General features: G+C 36.8%; 2 protein-coding genes across 2 annotated transcripts in view; both read right to left on the reverse strand.

The window, feature by feature from the left end:
- Positions 1-20,911, reverse strand: part of LOC105954016 (uncharacterized) — an 85,877-nt gene that overhangs the window by 27,669 nt on the left and 37,297 nt on the right. The gene's annotated exons all lie outside the window — the stretch shown is intronic.
- LOC148769717 (uncharacterized) lies at positions 10,501-12,188 on the reverse strand. The gene is made up of 5 exons (XM_088820418.1): positions 12,119-12,188; positions 11,826-11,958; positions 11,514-11,680; positions 11,060-11,336; positions 10,501-10,960 (listed from the first exon to the last, which is right to left on the reverse strand). The coding sequence occupies exons 1-5, from the start codon at positions 12,150-12,152 to the stop codon at positions 10,642-10,644; spliced, it is 930 nt and encodes a 309-aa protein (XP_088676544.1). The 5' UTR covers positions 12,153-12,188; the 3' UTR covers positions 10,501-10,641.

Below are 20,911 nucleotides of genomic sequence, written 5' to 3' on the forward strand. Positions count from 1 at the left end.
AGTTACAGAAGACTTGATCTAGAGATAAGCTGTACACTAAATTTCTAAATCAGTCATATACAATTATGGTGTTGAATTTCAGCAAATAATTAGAGGCTGGAATCTTGTGATTCATCCGTTACAAATCAGCTGGTCAAAGGGCTAAACGCAAGCCTTGATTCTTTTCCTTTCGTATCCACACAAAGAAAATTTTATTCTCTACTTCCAATATCGAAATTGTCACAACTTATGTTTATCCAAGCAAATATAATGAGTTTAGTTTGCTTGTATATAATGATTGTATCTAAGTTAATTACAATGAACTATGATCTCATGTTCTCCTATATATGCAAGCCGGTAAATTATATACTAGTTTGGGGCGTTAAGTTAAACAAATCAGCCGTCGCAATGAATTGTAATCCCAACACGCATAATCAATTGGCCCACTCGGCATTGGGTCCACAACATACCTATTACAAGCCAATCCCCAAAAGTGCGTGGAATGTACTGGAATCCAGTAGTAGTAGGAGACTTGCTTATAAGCTCACACAAATTAAAATCCCACATTTCCCGATTTGCGATATATGAGGGTGTTACAAGAAATATAGGAATATGTCTATCCTATCATGCTAATGCATCTAATCCGATCAATTTGACTCGGATGTTCTTCTATCCGTAGTTCTAATAATAATCAGAGGAATCGTCAACCGCTTCAATACAATTGTTCATAAATTGATCAAATTCATGTATAGATTAAAATCAAGGTTAGAAGAAATAAATATTTCATCGAACTTGCATAAATATTGAAATTTATTCCGACAATTTCCTCATAGAATTTCAATGAAATTGTAATTAAATACAAAATAGATACTCATGTTTCTTAAGAAATCAATAGAATATGTTTGTCAAATACAAAAAGCCATAATACATTAAGGTAATGAAAAATCTATGTTTCAGCGAATCTAAGACCGATTAGTTAGACACAAACACTGCACAATTGCTCGATTCTTAGATATTAAATAGTCTTGAAATAATAGTTTTACTCCTGCCAGATAGCTTTCCATTGCCTTTAGAATAAGATCATTTGGAGTTTATATGACTGAGTTAGGACCAATATTGTAAACACTACCAAAACCGTTATTTTGATTTTATTCTCCAAATGTTTATCTTGCCTCCGGAACTTGTACTTTTTCACCCATTATTCATTCTTTTATATATGTTTACCTTTAAAAACACTAACACCACCAAAAACACATAAAAGGAATAAAAAAGACTAAGAAACGAGCAACAATCCATGTCAGAAAATAACGAAATAGAGTCCAAATCATGCATGCACTCATCAAAGCTTTAAATAATATGATCTACGCAAACCGAGCCAATCTAAAATTTTCGTGATTAATTAACATGATCTACTAGCTGAGAGTTAAACACCACGGATTTTCACAACGGACTAAAGTATATAAATTAATAGATAAATAACACAAAATAATAAAAAAAATAATAAAAAATAGGTAAAAAAAAAAGTTCCTGCAAGGGGCGCCTTCCGCCCCCCCCCCCAAGACATACCTTGGGTCCGCCCCGCGTGTAATATTGTATGTAGGTGTTTAACCTATATGTGTCTATACATATTCTTAAGGGTGTAAATGGGTTCCTTCGATCCTATACCCGGTGAAAAACACCGGGTAGGTCTTCTGCTGCCACGTGTTCTTTTTTTTATTTTTCTAAAACCCCTAAAGGTAAACCCTAGCGGGGAATTTATTATAAATACAAAAAAAGAGACACGTGGCAGCAGAAGACCCACCCGGTGTTTTTCACCGGGTGTAGGGTCGAACAAATCGTGTAAATGAGCTCATTCGTAGTTTTCTTTTTTGTTTGGGGTTAATTACAATTTACATCATAAAATACACTTTTTTTCCTTTCTTTTTTTAATTATTTTATTTTGTTATATCTTAGTTAGAAAAGTAGAATAGGGTCTTTTATTTCTATTTTTATTATCAGATAATTTATGTATATATTTTAAATTATCCCTATATCGATAAAAATCTTAAATCCCATTATTATGTATTTCTTTATTTTGTATTTAAAAAAAACTTATACTTAATTTGATTACCAAATTTTGAATAATTTTTCAATTTAATTGTTTAATAATTTTTTAATAATATTTTAATTTCTAAACAATCAAATTAAAATGAAAAATATATATACATATAAATAAATTTTGAGGGACAATTTTTTCATTTCACATCCAAAAATCAGCTACCAGCTACCAACAACACATCCAACGAGTGAGCCACAAGAACTCAACCATGGGGGTTTCTGCCTTTGATTAAATTTTACAGGGGGTTTAGCTAGTTTATTTATCACAGGGGTTCTTTTGCTATTTGAAGATTACACATGGGTACTTTTTACAGTTTTTTCTATTTATTCTAACAAAGAAATATATTCTTTTTTAAACTTTGCATTGTTTTTTCAATTTAATTTTTGATAAATTAATTGAATTATTTTGAACTATTCCATTCAATAAAAGTGGACACATATTAAGAGTATTATTATATTTAAAAAAAGGGTTAATAGCATTTTCCCACCTAGACTTTGCCCGTTTTTGCACTTTCCCACCTCAACTAAAAAAAGTTGCACGACGGCACCCAAACATTCATTTTTTACGCACATAACCACCTGGAGGGAATATTCTGGCGAATATTTCCACTCTCCGGCGCACGCACGCTGCACATGCCAAATTACATGGGCTTTTTAGTCTTTTCCTTTAGCATCCTCCTAAATGCCCTAATTCCGCCCTAATTTTCCCTGATTAAACAATAATTAACCATTGACGTTTCAAAACTCCAAATCATTAACCACGAACAGGCGTAATTCAATATAAGATTATTTCACTGAGAAATGCCAATGATCTTTAAGCAAAGAAACCAACATCCGACTAATGTAGAGGATATCCTCTGTATCTAACGACAAATAGAAGAGGCCAATATAACATAAAACTGAAATTCCATAGCCACAGAACACAAAAGTAAATAGAGATAATCATCAATCACAAAGTACCAATTCAAGCTGTTATATAACCTTCAAAAACCACAAAATCAGCATCGATGAGCTCGAATAGCAATCGCCCTCATCATCGCTGCTACCACTCATGTAATAATCCTCCTCCATAACTTTTCAAAAAAAAAAATTCCGATCACTCTCTCAATACAAGCAAGTGCACATAGCTACAAAAACAAAATAGGGTGAAAAGAATGAAATTAGGTTGCGGCGATTGTAATCGGAGGGGGGTGGTCGTTCGGGAGTGAATTCGCGGCGAAATACCGCCGCGATTGAGGAGAGAGAAAGAGAGCGTATGAATTGAAAAAAGTTTTAAAAAGGGTGTAGCAACAAAATCTTATCTGCGATTTAGACAAACAAGAAAAACTTGCACAAAGATAATTTTATTGAATTAAAATAAAAAATTGCGGGTTACAAACTCTAATTTACTCCTCTGATTCTTCTCTCAAGAACAATATGCGTTTGACTTTGAATTTCGGAGTCGGGTCGTTGACTTGATCTTCTCCGGATTTGATTTGGATTTGAATAACGTCTTCCAAGGGTCTTGCGACTTGAATCTCGGATCGAACGCTGAACTTTGACGGGTTTTGACTTGAAGATCTTGGAGTTCTTGATGTATTTGACCCTTCAATCTTCCTTCGATCTTGATTTGTTGAACTTTGACGGGTTTTGACTTGAAGATCTTGGAGTTCTTGATGGATTTGGCCCTTCAATCTTGATTTGTTGAAGAACGCCCTCGATTTGATGAAGAACGCCTTGAATTTGTTGAAGAACGCCCTCGATTTGATGAAGAATGCCTTGAATTTGTTGAATGACTTGAATATTGTAGAGAGAATTTTCTCCTACGTTTTTTCTTCTTCTTGAGTTGTGTCTTGAATTGTGTAGGGAGGGTCCCTATTTATAGTGGTAGAATAAGAGTCCTACTTAAAGTCTACTTGATGACGTGGCGCGATTTGATTGGCTCTATTTAAATTGATATTTATCTCTTATAACTTGGAAGAGAAGAAATAATCCTATTGGCCAATAATTAATTGATAATTATCTCCATAACTTATTTTCAAAGATAAATTATAATTTAATTTAGACAAAATTTAATTGGCTAATTTAATTAACCAATTAATTAATTTTATGCGTCTACAAATGCCCCCTCGAGACTTGTTCACGGACAATGCATCTTGGAGTGGACGAGTCTCGATAATTGCTCAACTTCGATTGCAGCTTGATCTAGCAAAAAACATATATCTTTTGAAATCATGACTGAACTTAGAGAGATTCTAAGTTGCCTACGTACCCTATAAAGGGATCAAGTCATAACGTAGTTCAAAATATATCATTTAGAGGGATGTCGTGCACAGTTTATACTCATGTGGACAAGGAGAAACACTTGCAGTTTAAGCTCGTACTGAAGGAGCATTTGACTTGAATTTATAGATATTTTATGCTCGTATCAAGGAGCCTTGACTTGATTTCGATATATAGATAGTTTATGCTCGTATCGAGGAGCCTTGACTTGATTTGGATATATAGATAGTTTATGCTCGTATCAAGGAGCCTTGACTTGATATGTATAGATAGTTTATGCTCGTATCAAGGAGCCTTGACTTGATTTAGATATATAGATAGTTTATGCTCGTATCAAGGAGCCTTGACTTGATTTGTATATGTAGATAGTTTATGCTCGTATCAAGGAGCCTTGACTTGATTTGGATATATAGATAGTTTATACTCGTATCAAGGAGCCTTGACTTGATTTGAATATGTAGATAGTTTATGCTCGTATCAAGGAGCCTTGACTTGACTTGGATATGTAGATAGTTTATGCTCGTATCAAGGAGCCTTGACTTGACTTGGATATGTAGATAGTTTATACTCGTATCAAGGAGCCTTGATTTGACTTGGATATGTAGATAGTTTATGCTCGTATCAAGGAGCCTTGATTTGATTTGGATATGTAGATAGTTTATGCTCGTATCAAGGATCCTTGACTTGACTTGGATATGTAGATAGTTTATGCTCGTATCAAGGAGCCTTGACTTGACTTGGATATGTAGATAGTTTATGCTCGTATCAAGGAGCTTTGATTTGATTTGAACTTGTAGACCTTTTAAACTCGTGTCATGGAGTGCTTTATTTGATTTGGACATGTAGACCTTTTAAACTCGTGTCAAGGAGAGCTTCACTTGATTTGGACATGTAGACCTTTTAAACTCGTGTCAAGGAGTGTTTGATTCGGACATGTAGACCTTTTCAACTCGTGTCAAGGAGTATTTCGTTTGATTTGGATATATAGACCTTTTAAACTCGTGTCAAGGAGTGTTTCACTTGATTTGGACTTCTAGACCTTTTCAACTCATGTCAAGGAGTATTTCACTTGATTTGACTTGTCACATTGCATAGGATGTTGTTTCTTCAAAAGACTTGCCCCCATCCTCATGATCTTCTTGTTCTTCTTCAACATGTTCTTCTTTGAGCTGATACGACTTTTGGAATGAAGGTTCTTCGACTTCATTTGCACTTATGCTCAATTCCATATCATGTGCTCGAGTGGCCAACTCTTCAAAACTTTTAGGTTGAATTCCTTGAAGGATATATCGGAGTCCCCATTGCATTCCTTGGATGCACAGTTCAATAGCTGATGTCTCAGGCAGTCGATCCTTGCAATTAAGACCCAAATTTCTCCAACGGTTGATGTAGTGGATTACAGGTTCCTTCTTCCATTGGCGGGAATTGGTGAGCTCAATCATGTTGACTGTTCTTCGAGTGCTGTAAAAGCGGTTGAGAAATTCTCCTCCAAGTGCTTCCAACTATCAATGGAGTTTGCCCCCAAATCAATGTACCAATCAAACGCGTTGTCTTTGAGCGATCGAACGAATTGCTTGACGAGGTGATCTCCGTATGTCCCGGCATCATTGCAAGTCTCGACGAAGTGTGCCACATGTTGCTTGGGGTTGCCTTTGCCGTCAAATTGTTGAAACTTTGGAGGTATATAGCCCATTGGCATCCTTAGATCATCAATCCTTTGCGTGTATGGCTTGACATAGGTTGACGGAGACTTCGAGCTTCCTTCCAACTTGTCTTTGATGGTTCCACTGATCAGCGTCATCACTTGATCTACATGAATCATCCCTTCTGGAGAAACTTGAAGTTCTTGAGCTGGAGCCTTCTCGTTTTCAACTGGTTGTTGCTTTGTGGATGTCTCGACTTCGTCTTGAACCTCTATCTGATTCTCCACAGCTTGACTAGCATCGGCTTTGTCCATCTTGTTGATCAACTCGGCAATTTGAGAATCTCGTTGTTGAACATGCTTTGTGAGTCCCTCAATGGCCTTTGTCAAACTTGCAAGTTGGTCCTCCATGGTTGTAGCGTTTGTTGTCATGACGGATGCCACCTCTGAGTAGCTTGATGTTGAACGAGGCGTGGGCTGTGAAATCTCTCGTTTTGAACCTTCCACGTCTGCGCTTGTGTTGACAAGAGGTGGTAAGCCTTTCTGAATGGTTTGAGGCATCGAGTTAGTCTCGGAGGATGCTTGCAGCTTCTGGGCCATACTCCTTGCACCTAAGCCCACACTTGATGAATCCGAAGTAGCAATCTTCATTGTGAACGTAGAGCAGTCACTGCAACACTTCGAGGATCTTCGAGAGAGAGAGAGAAGAGATGAGAGGTAGAGATGTCCCACCGGGCGTGCCAAAATTTGTAGCAACAAAATCTTATCTGCGATTTAGACAAACAAGAAAAACTTGCACAAAGATAATTTTATTGAATTAAAATAAAAAATTGCGGGTTACAAACTCTAATTTACTCCTTTGATTCTTCTCTCAAGAACAATATGCGTTTGACTTTGAATTTCGGAGTCGGGTCGTTGACTTGATCTTCTCCGGATTTGATTTGGATTTGAATAACGTCTTCCATGGGTCTTGCGACTTGAATCTCGGATCGAACGCTGAACTTTGACGGGTTTTGACTTGAAGATCTTGGAGTTCTTGATGGATTTGACCCTTCAATCTTCCTTCGATCTTGATTTGTTGAACTTTGACGGGTTTTGACTTGAAGATCTTGGAGTTCTTGATGGATTTGGCCCTTCAATCTTGATTTGTTGAAGAACGCCCTCGATTTGATGAAGAACGCCTTGAATTTGTTGAAGAACGCCCTCGATTTGATGAAGAACGCCTTGAATTTGTTGAAGAATGACTTGAATATTGTAGAGAGAATTTTCTCCTACGTTTTTTCTTCTTCTTGGGTTGTGTCTTGAATTGTGTAGGGAGGGTCCCTATTTATAGTGGTAGAATAAGAGTCCTACTTAAAGTCTACTTGATGACGTGGCGCGATTTGATTGGCTCTATTTAAATTGATATTTATCTCTTATAACTTGGAAGAGAAGAAATAATCCTATTGGCCAATAATTAATTGATAATTATCTCCATAACTTATTTTCAAAGATAAATTATAATTTAATTTAGACAAAATTTAATTGGCTAATTTAATTAACCAATTAATTAATTTTATGCGTCTACAAAGGGTTTCCTTTTTATGCGGTGGGGATGAAATAAAAAGTTGGTTTCTACGGCGTCAACGTGCGTGCGCCGGAGAGTGGAAAGATTCGCCAGAATATTCCCTCCAGGTGGTTATGTGCGTCAAAAATGAATGTTTGGGTGCCGTCGTGCAACTTTTTTTAGTTGAGGTGCGAAAGTGCAAAAACGGGCAAAGTCTAGGTGGGAAAATGCTATTAACCCTTAAAAAAAAAAGTATTATATGTTTTGAAATTTAATACACAAAATAATTGATGTTTGAGGCGCAAGTGTTTCAATTCATATTTAATTATTAAATATGCTATACTTCAAAAATTTCAAATCATGTCGCTAATTGGAGAAGTAGCGCGGAGGGACAAGATTAGAACCCTACATCTCTACTGTAATAGTTGATGCTATGTACCAACTCTCCTAATGATGGTTGGTCAATGAGCTTATTTATAGTTGTTTGTGAGCTCGAAAATCGGCACGCGAGTTTTTTTTCGTTTATTTGAATATAATTAATATAAAATTTTATAATAAATTCATATAAGTAATCAACAAAATAAAATACAATTCATTTTTCTTTTTTGAATTTTATATTAAAATTTATAGTAGTCTAATAATATTAATAAACGAAATACATAAAATGGGCCCATGCTCGAGCTCAAACTCAAAATATAAAACTCGAAGAGCACGAGCTCGAGTTCGAGCTCGCCAAAACAGCCAGGACCCCTATTCTTGCCGTAATGCTCTTCTTTTAAATTAGGAAAATTTGTTGATCAATAGCGTTGTAATTTATAACATGATACCTCCTGAATCTTTATTAGATTTTTTTACGTTGGTTATTTCTTAAAACGCAAGATATAAAATTAAAAATAGGGGTAATGGCAAATAGGCCCATGACAAAGGCACTTAATTAAAAGAGGGACATCCAACTTTTTTGTCTATCAAATAAATCCACCCCATTCAAACTTATTTGCGAATAAGGAAAATCCTTTTATATATACCAAAATTACCCCCAATTCAACTTCAATTTCATGATTTACACCCCAATTTAGCCCAATTTCATCAATTAACCAATTTTAACCCTAATTTCAATTTCGACCCCAATTTTAACCCTAATTCTTATCAATTCCACCAATTATGCTCTAACTTCCTTAATATTACACATTGACCCCAGATTTAAACAAATATATCACATTAACCCCCCAATTTTTTTTTTCAGAATTTTTTTTTTTTCTGAAATGTTTCTTTTTCGGCCAGATTCCGGCGTTGACTTTTTTTTTTTTATAATTTTTTTTAATTAATATTACTGTCTTGGCTGCTAAATTACTGTCTCGGGCAGTTATTTAACTGCCAGAGACAGTAATTTAGCTGTTAATTGATTTTTTTTTTCTTCAAAAATATTTTAATTAATATTACTGTATTCGTTGCTAAATTACTGTCTCCATAAGTTATTTAACTGTTGAAGACAGTGATTTAACTGTTAATTGACTTTTTTATTCTTAAAAAAAATATTTTTAATTAATATTAATGTATTCGTTTGCTAAATTACTGTCTCCAGCAGTTATTTAACTGTTGGAGACAGTAATTTAACTGTTTTAGACAATAATATTAATAATATTACTGTTCGAAAAAATAATATTCATAATATTACTGTTCGGAAAAAATAATATTCATAATATTACTGTCCCAAACAGTAATATTACTGTCTGAGACAGTAATTTAGTAGCTAAAACAGTAATATTAATTAAAATATTTTTTTCTTCTAAGAAAAAAAAATTCAAAAAAAAAAAAAAAAGTCAACGCCGGAATCTGGACATTTCAGAAAAAAAAATTATTTTCTGAAAAAAAAAGTTTTGGGGGTTAATGTGATATATTTGCTTAAATCCGGGGTCAATGTGTAATATTAAGAAAGTTAGATCATAATGGGTGGAATTGATAAGAATTATATTATTGATGGTATTTTAGACTAAAGACATGGGGAAGGGCTTAATTGAGAGACTGTTTTTTTTGTGGACCAAAATGCATTTAAGTCCCATGTAATGGGCCTTTTTGCCATTTGCCCTTAAAAATAAGGTTCGTTGAGGGCCTAACTTAATTGCAATCATACCCAGACTTCTTCAAACTCGCTTCTCTCTCTACAACGAATCCCCATCCATGACTTCTCAAAACTTCCGACCGTTTCACTCTGCTCGAAACACAACCAAAATAACTTTAGTCCTATTTCACTCGACCTTTGAATTTTAGCCGCCGTTTAATGATGTACCTAACAAACTTGTAGAAATTTATTTATATGGACACTTCAAAATTATAAATGCTCTTCTAATTTGGTTTATAGATGTATCGTCTCGCATTATTAAAGTTCTACCAATGGTAAGTTACATGTTGAATTTATAAATTTCCAAGCGTTAACATAAGGAAAACATGTCAAGTTTATTTGTCACGTCATAAAATTAAAAATCATGCAAAATAGGACTAAAACTACTATATTTGCAAAGTTATTGCACGTAAAACTGAAACATTAATTTAGAGGACTAAATTCTTAAATAAGCCAACATAGAGGACCAAAACTACAATTTTCCCTATATTTTTTACCCTAATCGAAGTTTTGATTTTATTTTGTTGTTTAACTCTTCTTTTTGTAACATAAATAATTGATTATTATTTTATCCTATGTTAAATCTCACAAGTGGTCCACGTGGATAAAAAAAACAACATAACAAATGGCTCGAGTATATATTTTCTCCTTATGTACGGTGTATTCATACATACTCTGAATTTCGTTTTCGAACTACACTTTTTTCACCCACGGTATTACTAGGGTTTTTTTTTTATTTTTTATTTTTTATAGTGGTATTCGTGATTGAAATACTAATATTCGGCCTGTCCTTGCTAAAATTGTTGTGCTAAATGCTTTTTTGCTATTATTATGTGATTTTTTTTTTATATATATATATATATATATATATATATATATATATAGAGAGAGAGAGAGAGAGAGAGAGAGAGAGAGAGAGAGAGAGAGAGAGAGAGAGAGAGAGAGAGAGAGATGAATGATGTGCAGTTAATAAATATTCCATGATAGGGGAGATTATTATGCCACATCTTTGAGAGATGAGATTTCAAGTTGCAGAATACAAGAGTCATTCACAATTAATCCATTTTTAGGATCTTTCATAGTTTCAATCTCAATGAAATCATACCATCCCAGCCGAAAATTGGAGAAAATTGTAAACAAGTAATCTTCTGCATGAAAAACAAGTTTAGTATATGATTTCTTGTATTCATGATCAAAAACCTGGTCTTTCATACGTGCTGTAAAACATGCTTCCACTGTTTCACGACCGAGATACCACAGACGGATGCCAACGTGGGTGCCAACACCTAGTCCTTTCGGGCAAAGACTAATCTGCCTTCATTTATCAATAGAAATACTCATGTCAACAATGGAATAAGTGCAAGAATATAACACACATAGTTCCAAAATAAATAAATTAAAAAAAGCATAGTACCATTTTCCGCCTCCAGCATAGAATGTCTCAGATCTCCAAGCATAGCCGATTTTGGAGTAGTTTGGAATAATCCAATCACGTTTGTAAGGAATGTCAACATTTCTTAAAGACACGAATTGAGTGATTGCTTCTTTTTTAGCCACAAAAATCTCAGCGCCAAACACACATGACTTGTCACCGATTACATATCCATTTGATGGATCTGTCAGACTTTCCTTTGATATAAATTTTGAAAATCCCCATTTGGACTTCGTTCCTAGGAAACGTCTTGTTCTTCCTGTCACATATATATGCAACAGTACAACCTCGATAAATTAATAACTTCAATTAAATAACATGAGTTTCGTCTCGGTCCCGACTCGGTTTTATTATAAATACTAGTTTTGCAACTTATATAAACTAATTGTGATCATATACAGTTCAATTGTAATTAGCTAGAGAACAAGAATAGTACCTAGTGAAGAAAGATACTTGCCGGAAATATGATTAAAGAGAAAGATACTGAACACAGCATTGACCTCCACAGGTTGAGAACATGTGTCTACCATAGCCAAATATACAGAAACATAGCCGCTATCTTTTCCGATATTGTCGTCTCCATTAGGATAGATTATTAGTTTCCTGTACAAGTTCAACCATCTTTCATTACTGTTTGATTTTATCAAGCAACAATTGTGTAATATATACATTAAGATTAAGCTGTTAGTGAAATGTATCATTTAATATTAATATCTTCAATACTCAAAAGCGTTAGTATACACAATACCACTTATATTCCCCAGCCGCAAATTCCTTCGTTTCGTATTTCTCAATTTGATACTTTTCAAATAAGGAGAATGATTCAATCTTAACCAACAAATGTGCAGGTGGTGCCTCTCTTGTTTCCATTCTGCTGAATTCTGCAGATTTAAGCAATATATACTAATTTTTTTACTACATATATATATATATATATATATATATATATATATATATATATATATATATATATATATATATAGATAATGAGAAAGAAAAGAAAAGAAATAATTAGTTTTGTGAATATCATATAATACATACCATGAAATTCTGGTAACACTGGTATCACAGACATAATGATTCAATCTTTTCTAGTTTGTTTAATTTGTTTAGTAAGAATTATAATGAGGTTCTTTGTCACATTTTATACTAATAATGTACCATATGACATTTTGTTTATTGCCTATAAGTTATATCGTATTGTTGCAATTATGACAAAGTCAATGGTATCTTTTGACAAGTTCAAATCACAAGTTGAAAAACTTGATGTTGACAAGTTTCAAAATTCGATATGAATACTAAGTCTCAAAGAAGGTGCAACTACTTTACATGTTTAATTTAGTTTAGGGTTAATAGCATTTCGCCACCTGGACTTTGCCCGTTTTTGCACTTTACCATCTTAACTAAAAAAAGTTGCAAATGCCCACCCAAACTCAATTTTTTGACGCACATAACCACCTAAGGGGAATATTCCGGCGAATATTCTCATTTTTCAATGCACGCACGATGCACATGCGAAAGTACAAGGGTTTTTTCGTTTTTTTACTTGAAAATATTATAAGGGGTGAAATTGAAAGTACCAGGGACTCAATTGAACTTAATTTGAAACTTTCACAACTTCCACCCATATCTTCTTCGTCTCCCTCTTGCTGCAAAACAGGGGAATCAGGATATTTCACACCACCGCCACCAACATCTCTCTCCACCGCCGTACCACCACCTGAAATTATCATATCAAATTGCTAAAAATTCAATATGAAAAATCCCTTATCTCAAAAGAAAAAGAAAAAGAAAAAGAAAAAGAAAAAGAAAAGAAAAAAAAGGGAAAGAGAAAAGGCCTGCTCCGTCTTCTTCCTCTCTCCGGCACCGCATCACCACCACCACATCTGCTCCGCCGCCGCACCACCACCACCTCCACCACAACCAAATCTGCCACCTATACTAACGCCTAAGCCTCCACCGACTCCACCTTCAATTCCTCCACTGTCACCTCCAACTCCACCACCAATTCTTCCACCAACACCTCGTCCAAATGTCCAACTCCTCCGGCTGTACCCAAAACCCCTCGCGACGCCGCCGCAGCTAATTTCTTCTCTAAAACCACCACCACCAAATCTGCTGGCGGCAGATTTAAGAGTACAAATCCCCTCACATTCAATTAGTGAATTTGGAAAGAATCACCGCCGGATTATGTGAGGCTAGGCATCACCGCCAATCGACGGCGATATGGATGGTGCAGAGTTTTTCTCATCCGGTGAATGGGAGGTTTATGTCCTCTATTTGCGGTGGGCCGCGAAGCAGAGGCGGCGGAGGGCTGCGAAGCAGAGTTAGCAGACGATAAAGGGTCGCGAGGCAGGCAACCGGCGAATTAGAGGCGGCAGACGGCGAATAAGAGGCGGCGGGCGGCGGACGGCGGTGGGCTGAAGAAGGCCGAAGAGTAATTAATTTCGAATTTGTGAAAGTTTCAAATTAAGTTCAATTGAGTCCCTGGTACTTTCAATTTCACCCCTTATAATATTTTCAAGTAAAAAGACGAAAAAGCCCTTGTACTTTCGCTTGTGCATCGCGCGTGCGTTGAAAAATGAGAATATTCGCCGGAATATTCCCCTTAGGTGGTTATGTGCGTCAAAAAATCGAGTTTGGGTGGGCGCTTGCAACTTTTTTTAGTTAAGGTGGTAAAGTGCAAAAACGGGCAAAGTCCAGGTGGCGAAATGCTATTAACCCTTTAGTTTATGTGAAGAATAAAGTTTGAGGATTAAAATTTAAATAGGAAATATACAGTCTTCGTCCTCCACATTAATTAGCACCGATTTCACATTTGATCCCTCAGGTTCACAAAAAAATACATTTGGTCCCTCGTCATGTTTCAAAAATTCAACACTTTTAGTCATTTCTGTCAATTTTCCGTTAAAACTAACGGAATCAAACTTGTGCCCATCATTGAGTTAGCTGACAGACTAACGGTAAAGTGACGAAAATGACCAATAGCGTTAAATTATTTAAAACATGAGGGACCAAATGTCTTGTTTGTGAACATAGGGGACCAAATGTGAAATCAATGCAAATTTGAGGGATGCAAATTATAATTTTCCCAAATTTAAATATAATACAATATTAAGTTATTTGACATTAGAGTTTTTGTGTTAATTAATTAAATGCAAGTGAAAGCAAGAATATAATTATTGTATAAGAAGAGTGGAAATTAAACCATTTTAAAACTACAAGTCTTGGCATGAAAGTTTAATCCTAACACGTTAGAGAATCCAATGCTCAATCAATGACAATGAAATGGGAAAATAAATTGCTATAAAACTACAAGTCTTTAGTTGTCACATGAAAGTTTAATCCTAGCACGGTAAGTTTAATACTACAAAATATAATTGTAGTATTAAAAAAATAAAAAATAAATAAAATGGTGCAAATGTCTCCCAAGTTTAGAGAAGTTTGAAATCTTCAAATCACACAAATACCGACCTTCAATCACGGTCTATGTGGCGCGGAAACTTCAACTCTATAATATTTTTGCGTTTCAGAAAGGTTTCGTGTACGATACTCGATGACACATGTTTGACATCTTATGAATTTTGGAATTTCTAGAAAGTTAAAAACACGTTGTTGGGTGCTAAATACCAACACGCAAGTGTACGTATCGCAAACAAGTAGTAAAGTAGACTCGTGAGAGTCGGATGTCGATCCCACAGGGAATACGCAAATTATTTAATCCTAAGTACCAAATCTTAACAATTGTGATTTTTATCCAGCCTACGCAGGTTTGTCAAATTAATTAACTAAATAAATTAAACGAATTAAGAAAGCAAGTAATCACGAGAAAATATCAATAATAAACGGATCTAGGATTTTATCTTCCCCCTATGCGATAATTCTTCACCCAATTAATCTCCTATCATGCAAGTTACGATTCCCGATTATTAACCCAAGACACGAAATTATTCATAACCAGCTGTCGCTGCGCTATAAACCTATTATTCATAACAGATTCACTATATGTCTATGCAAACCTAGTATAAATAAAGCATTAAATAACAAGTCTCGCAAACGGCTACCTAAGGTATTATCTGTATGTCTACGATAATACATGCAATCAACACACGCATTCGGTGAAAAACTACTCGAAGGCTCTTCTATCCCTGTTCTAATTATTAAAACGATCTGTCAATCAATTCTAACAATAACAAATAGTAACATAAGTTAGCTACGCTCATGCACTAAATAAGATCAAGATAGAAGAAATAATCGAAGAATTAAACTTGCATAAAAGTCGAAAAAGAGGTTCGAATCACCACATAGGGTTCCAATAAAATCCTAGAATAAAAACTTAGCTACTCATGTTCGTAACGAAAAGCATAATAAAAATACGGAAATTCATAAAAATCAGAAAAGAAAAGGAAAAAGGAAACTAGGATGAAGATTCGTCAAGTCTTCGTCTTCGTTCTCTTGCTCCTCGATTGCGTGTAGAAACGATAAAAACTCCAAATAAAAAAAAAGGTAAAAGATTCAAAAGATAGGTTTAATTGTGTGCTTGTGGCCTTTAAATAGGGTGCAAAAGTCTAATAGGGCGGGTTTCCTTGTATAATTGAGTTCCCTTCACTGCGCCATCACGTCCACCCAGACGGCCGTGTGAGATTACGCTTTAAAATCCGCACGGCCGTGCGGTCTTTAATTCTGCAGAAATCTGATTTTTTCACTTTTGGCCCACTTTTTCTCTGAATTTGCAGTTTTCACCCCAAAAGTTGTCAATTCTTCAATTTGCACCTAAAATACAAATAATAACCAAATTAAGCACCAATTATCGTAAAAACACACCAAAAGCTCTAATTAAAAGGTATAATTAAGTGTATAAATATACACTTAACACACCCCCAAACTTGAACTTTTGCTTGTCCTCAAGTAAAATCAAATTAATAGCACAAAACAAAACCATACATCTCATTACATAGATCGATGGGTCAACCTCGCGTTTTCAGAACTTGCAATTATGATGACAATTCATAGGTATTCACAAGCTTAACATTCAACGGTACTTAGTCACTCACTATTACCAAAAACCACAAATCATACAATTGCTTCAAGTATCCAATATTTGCAAGTTAAAGATAGAAAGAATTTATACTTACATGCATATATTTGACTCCAAATACTCACCAAATTATTTTACTCAACTAATATTGAACAATAAGTTATTGGGATCATTGGGGCTTTGTGGCTTTCAATTGTTAGGCTCTTTGGTCCGATGTAGGTAATATGGGAATGTGTGGCTAATTTTCTTGAATTGAGGTGATTTCGCCAAAATTTGAAAGATAGGCGTTTGAAACAATGAATTCACCTCTAGGGACTTTAAGAAACTCGATTCTCCAAAATTCACACGTCACACTTTTGCCTTGAGGCAATGACTCGAGTTTTCAACACAATTCAACAACTAGTCCTTATTTCTCCCTTACAATCTATTCTTCTTCTTCTATTTTTTTTTTTTTTTTTTTTTTTTTTTTTTTTTTCCGAAGAAGAAGAAAGATCTTATAAGCATTTTTTCGACCGACCTCCAAGGGATGATTATTCAGAAATCTCCACTTTTCTACCTTCTACACAATGGCTAAAAGAAAGAACACCTTTTCTCCGAGGCTCAAATCAAGGTTCTAAGGATAATTTGATAAAGGGTAGGCTTGAAAGGCTCAAACGGTTCAAAGACGGCCCAAATCATATCCCAAATCACTTACTCTCAACACTTCGTATCATAAATGTCCTAAGGTGAGATTTAAAACCGAACAAAGCATTATTGAGCACAAATAAATTCCAAATTTAAAATGCAAAACATTCAACCAAAGCAATGCACAAAGTGTGATTCCTAGCAATAATTCATTTCTACGTTCCGTTGAATCGAAAGCTAAACAAATATCTACTCCTTTTCAACATAAAACAAGCAATTTCATCATCAAACATTGACCATCTCCCATCATCGTAATTCATCGATGCATCAATTTTTTTTTTTTTTTTTTTTTTTTTTTTTTTTTTTTTTATAAAAACGAAAATAATAAAACGGCAACTAAAACAAAAACTAACGCATGCAAAATAAAAACAATAAAACACAAATAAAGCGCACATAAATGAAAACAAGTAATCAACCACCCCCAAACTTAAAATTCACATTGCCCTCAATGTGATTCGCCCGAAGTTTAAGGATAGAAAACACCTGTTTTTTAAGCGTCGGGACCATCGCCGGGTTGCTCGCCAACTCCACCTTGCGCATGAGCATCACCATCTCCTTCATCATCCGAAAGCTCGGGTACCGGCTCAAGAATCGGTGCGGGCAACGGAGCCGGCTCGGCGCACTCGGGATTGCCGCACGCCAAATGTCGCACAATGGCTTGGAGCATCTTCCCCGACCACCGTTGGAGGGATTCGATCGTGCTCACCTTGTGTTCCACCGTGGCAAGCCGATTTCTTGTGATCACCAACTCACGCTCCATTCGTCTTTGAAATCGCCGGTCCGAACTTGTGCTTGGACCCTCGGGAGAGCGATTGGTTGGTGCTCGACGGGTTGCTCGCCATCTTGGATGGGTGCCTTGTATTGCCGGGCCGCAAGGTCATTCATCGGATTCCGAATTGATGTGAAAATGTCCGTCGGTTTGGTTGGGACCTTCGCCTTCTTGCATAAGCCGGTAATGAGGCAAGGGAAATAAAACCCCTTGGAGTTGTTGACCATGGAAGTCCAAAATCGGCCGGATATGATTACGCCAATGTTGATCGGGGTGCCCTTGAGGATGTAGTATGCCAAAGCGCACCGTTCGGGGTCCACGCGAGTCCACGAGCGGGTGGGAATGAGGTTGGCACAAATGAACGTAAGGCACGCCTTGCCTACTTGGTTGATGCATTTCCACTCTAACTCGTACTTTTCTTCGGTTGATAGTTCGGACCAAATGGGGGGTCCATCGCACAACACCTCGGCGATTTGATCTCGTGTGACCGCAAGTTGCATTTGCCCCCAATTGAATGGTGTCATGTGTCGGAGGTGATAGAAAGAATTGATTGCGTAGGCACTCCACTCGACCCTCTTGCCTCGAACCGTGCTCAAGTTCCGCTCCTCTGTGAGGTGGATATGGTTGTTGGCGTAGAACTCGCGGACCAATGATAGGTTGATCGAACCCTCCGGTTCCAATAGTGCTTGCCACCCTCATCGTAGGAATTCTTGATGTAACGGGGCAAATTGTGGAAGGGTGATCTCGTAGGCACGCTCCGTCACTAGTTTCTTCCCCTTTTGCTTCTCGAAACGAGCACTAGCGCCTTCGACACAAAAAGCGTCGTCGTCGGGGGTCGGAATTTGGTCGGTTTTCTTGCCCTTCCCCTTGCCCTTTGAAGTGCCCTCGCCTTGTGAAGTGCCCTCCCCGTCACGTCCTCGTTTCCCCATAACTTGAGAATGCGTGTGGAAGGGATTAGGAGTGGATTGATTTGCAAAATTTCCCCCAAACTTGAGTCGGACAATTCGTCGAACACCTTGTGGGCGTTCTTTTTGGAATGGATTTTTGGAGAAATTTGCACTTTTCTTGAACCCCCCTGCACAAATTAGCAACACACAACTAAGTTTACGTATTATGTGTGTGCAATTGGTGAATTTCTGGTGAAATTTGTCAAGAAAATCGAAAAATTTAAAAATAGGGGGGGGGGGGGGGGGAGTTCGAAGTGTGAGAAAGGAGGATTTCAAATTGTGAAAATTTGGGTGTGAAAACCCCTCTTTAAACTGCCCGTTTTTTCTTATTCGCACGGCCGTGCGGGATTTTGTGAAGAAATCCGCACGGCCGCACCGTTTGGTGAAATCAGGCAGTAGCGGCTCCTCAACTCGGACGGCCGTGCGGGATTTTGTGCAGCAATCCGCACGGCCGTGCCAAACTCCGGATTTGGGCAGTAGCTGGGTCCGTTTCTCGGACGGCCGTGCGAGACTCCAGGTCTTTTTCTGCACGGCCGTGTGACAAGTTTCGAAAATTCCATTTTAAGGCCCTGAAAAATAAAAACTTCTTATTAGTGCCCCTGAAACTCTTTTTTTTTTTTTTTTTTTTTTTTTTTTTTAAGCTGAAATAAAATAAAAACTAAAAATTTAAAATAACAAAAAATAAGAAAAACGAAAGCTCGGGTTGCCTCCCGAGAAGCGCTAAGTTTACAGTCTTCAGCCGGACTTTGTCTGCTTCTTTGTTCAAGCTAACGTGACCGAAGTCACTTGGCGATTGAATTCCCCTCCTTGATAATGCTTGAGGCGTTGTCCATTGACCTTGAACGATTTTTCGGTCTCGGGGTCCAATACTTCGACTGCGCCATGCGGAAATACGTCAAGTATAGTAAACGGTCCGGACCATCTTGACTTGAGTTTTCCCGGAAACAACTTTAGACGGGAGTTGTAGAGGAGAACCAATTGCCCCTTTTGAAATTCTCGATGCAATATCTTGTTATCGTGCCAACGCTTGGTTTTCTCCTTGTATACACGATTGCTTTCATATGCATTCAATTGCAATTCGTCGAGCTCGTTGAGTTGCAGCATTCGTTTCTCCTTGCACGCTTCAATATCGAAATTCAGCTTTTTAATTGCCCAAAACGCATTATGCTCCAATTCAACCGGTAGATGACACGCCTTGCCATAAATCAAACGAAACGGTGTCATCCCAAGTGGAGTTTTGTAAGCCGTACGATATGCCCAAAGTGCATCATCCAATTTTCTCGACCAATCTTTCCGGGTAGGACTCACAACCTTTTCGAGGATGTTTTTGATTTCACGATTCGTTACCTCGGCTTGTCCGTTCGTCTGAGGGTGGTATGCCAATGCGACCTTGTGCTTTACTCCATACTTGGCCAAGAGTGCTTCGAATTGTTTATTGCAAAAGTGAGTGCCTCCATCACTAATAATTGCTCGTGGCGTTCCAAAACGAGTGAAAATCTGTCTTTTTAAGAAAGCACAAACCACTGCAGAATCATTAGTAGGAAAGGCGGCCGCCTCAACCCATTTAGATACATAATCGACGGCCACTAAGATGTATAAGTTATTGAATGATGGGACAAAAGGTCCCATAAAATCTATCCCCCATACATCAAAGGGCTCTACTTCGATCATTGTATTTAATGGGAGTTCGTGCCTCCTTGAAATATTACCAACTCGCTGGCATCTGTCACAACTTGAAACAAAATTATAGCAATCTTTAAACAAAGTCGGCCAAAAGAAACCTGATTGAAGCACCTTTCTCGCCGTGCGCTCTCCTCCATAATGTCCTGCATAATCCGAGCCATGGCAGTGGAAAAGTATATCTCTTTGCTCGCTTTCCGGTACACATCTTCGAATGACTAAATCGCTGCATTGTCTAAACAGAAAGGGTTCTTCCCAAAAGTAGAAATTCACATCGTGTAAAAACTTTTTCCGTTGATGAAAAGTGAGCTCGGGTGGTAGTACATGGCTAACTAAATAATTCACAAAATCCGCATACCATGGTACTTCTTGATTATTAATCGCAAGCAATTGTTCATCCGGAAAATTTTCATTAATGCAAATTGGATCTTTGACTTCCGTTTCTAACCTAGATAGGTGATCGGCTACTTGGTTTTCGCTACCCTTACGGTCACGAATTTCCAAGTCGAACTCTTGCAACAATAATACCCACCTAATAAGTCTAGGTTTTGCCTCTTTCTTTTCTATCAAATATTTTAAGGCCGAGTGATCCGTGAAGACAATGACTTTGGTGCCTATAAGATATGATCTAAATTTTTCGAATGCAAAAACAACTGCTAGCAACTCTTTTTCAGTGGTGGTATAATTCAATTGTGCATCGTTGAGAGTTTTACTAG

This window comes from Erythranthe guttata, chromosome 7, assembly GCF_056151865.1.
Source record: "Erythranthe guttata isolate IM_541 chromosome 7, IM_541, whole genome shotgun sequence".
NCBI lineage: Eukaryota > Viridiplantae > Streptophyta > Magnoliopsida > Lamiales > Phrymaceae > Erythranthe > Erythranthe guttata.

Bases quoted from the DNA above. Each gene is read 5' to 3' on its own strand.
- LOC148769717 (XM_088820418.1), bottom strand. From the start codon at position 12,152: ATGTCTGTGATACCAGTGTTACCAGAATTTCATG. The intron at 11,959-12,118 runs GTATGTATTATA...TTAAATCTGCAG, and splicing joins AGTGTTACCAGAATTTCATG to AATTCAGCAGAATGGAAACA. The intron at 10,961-11,059 runs GTACTATGCTTT...TGATAAATGAAG, and splicing joins TATGCTGGAGGCGGAAAATG to GCAGATTAGTCTTTGCCCGA.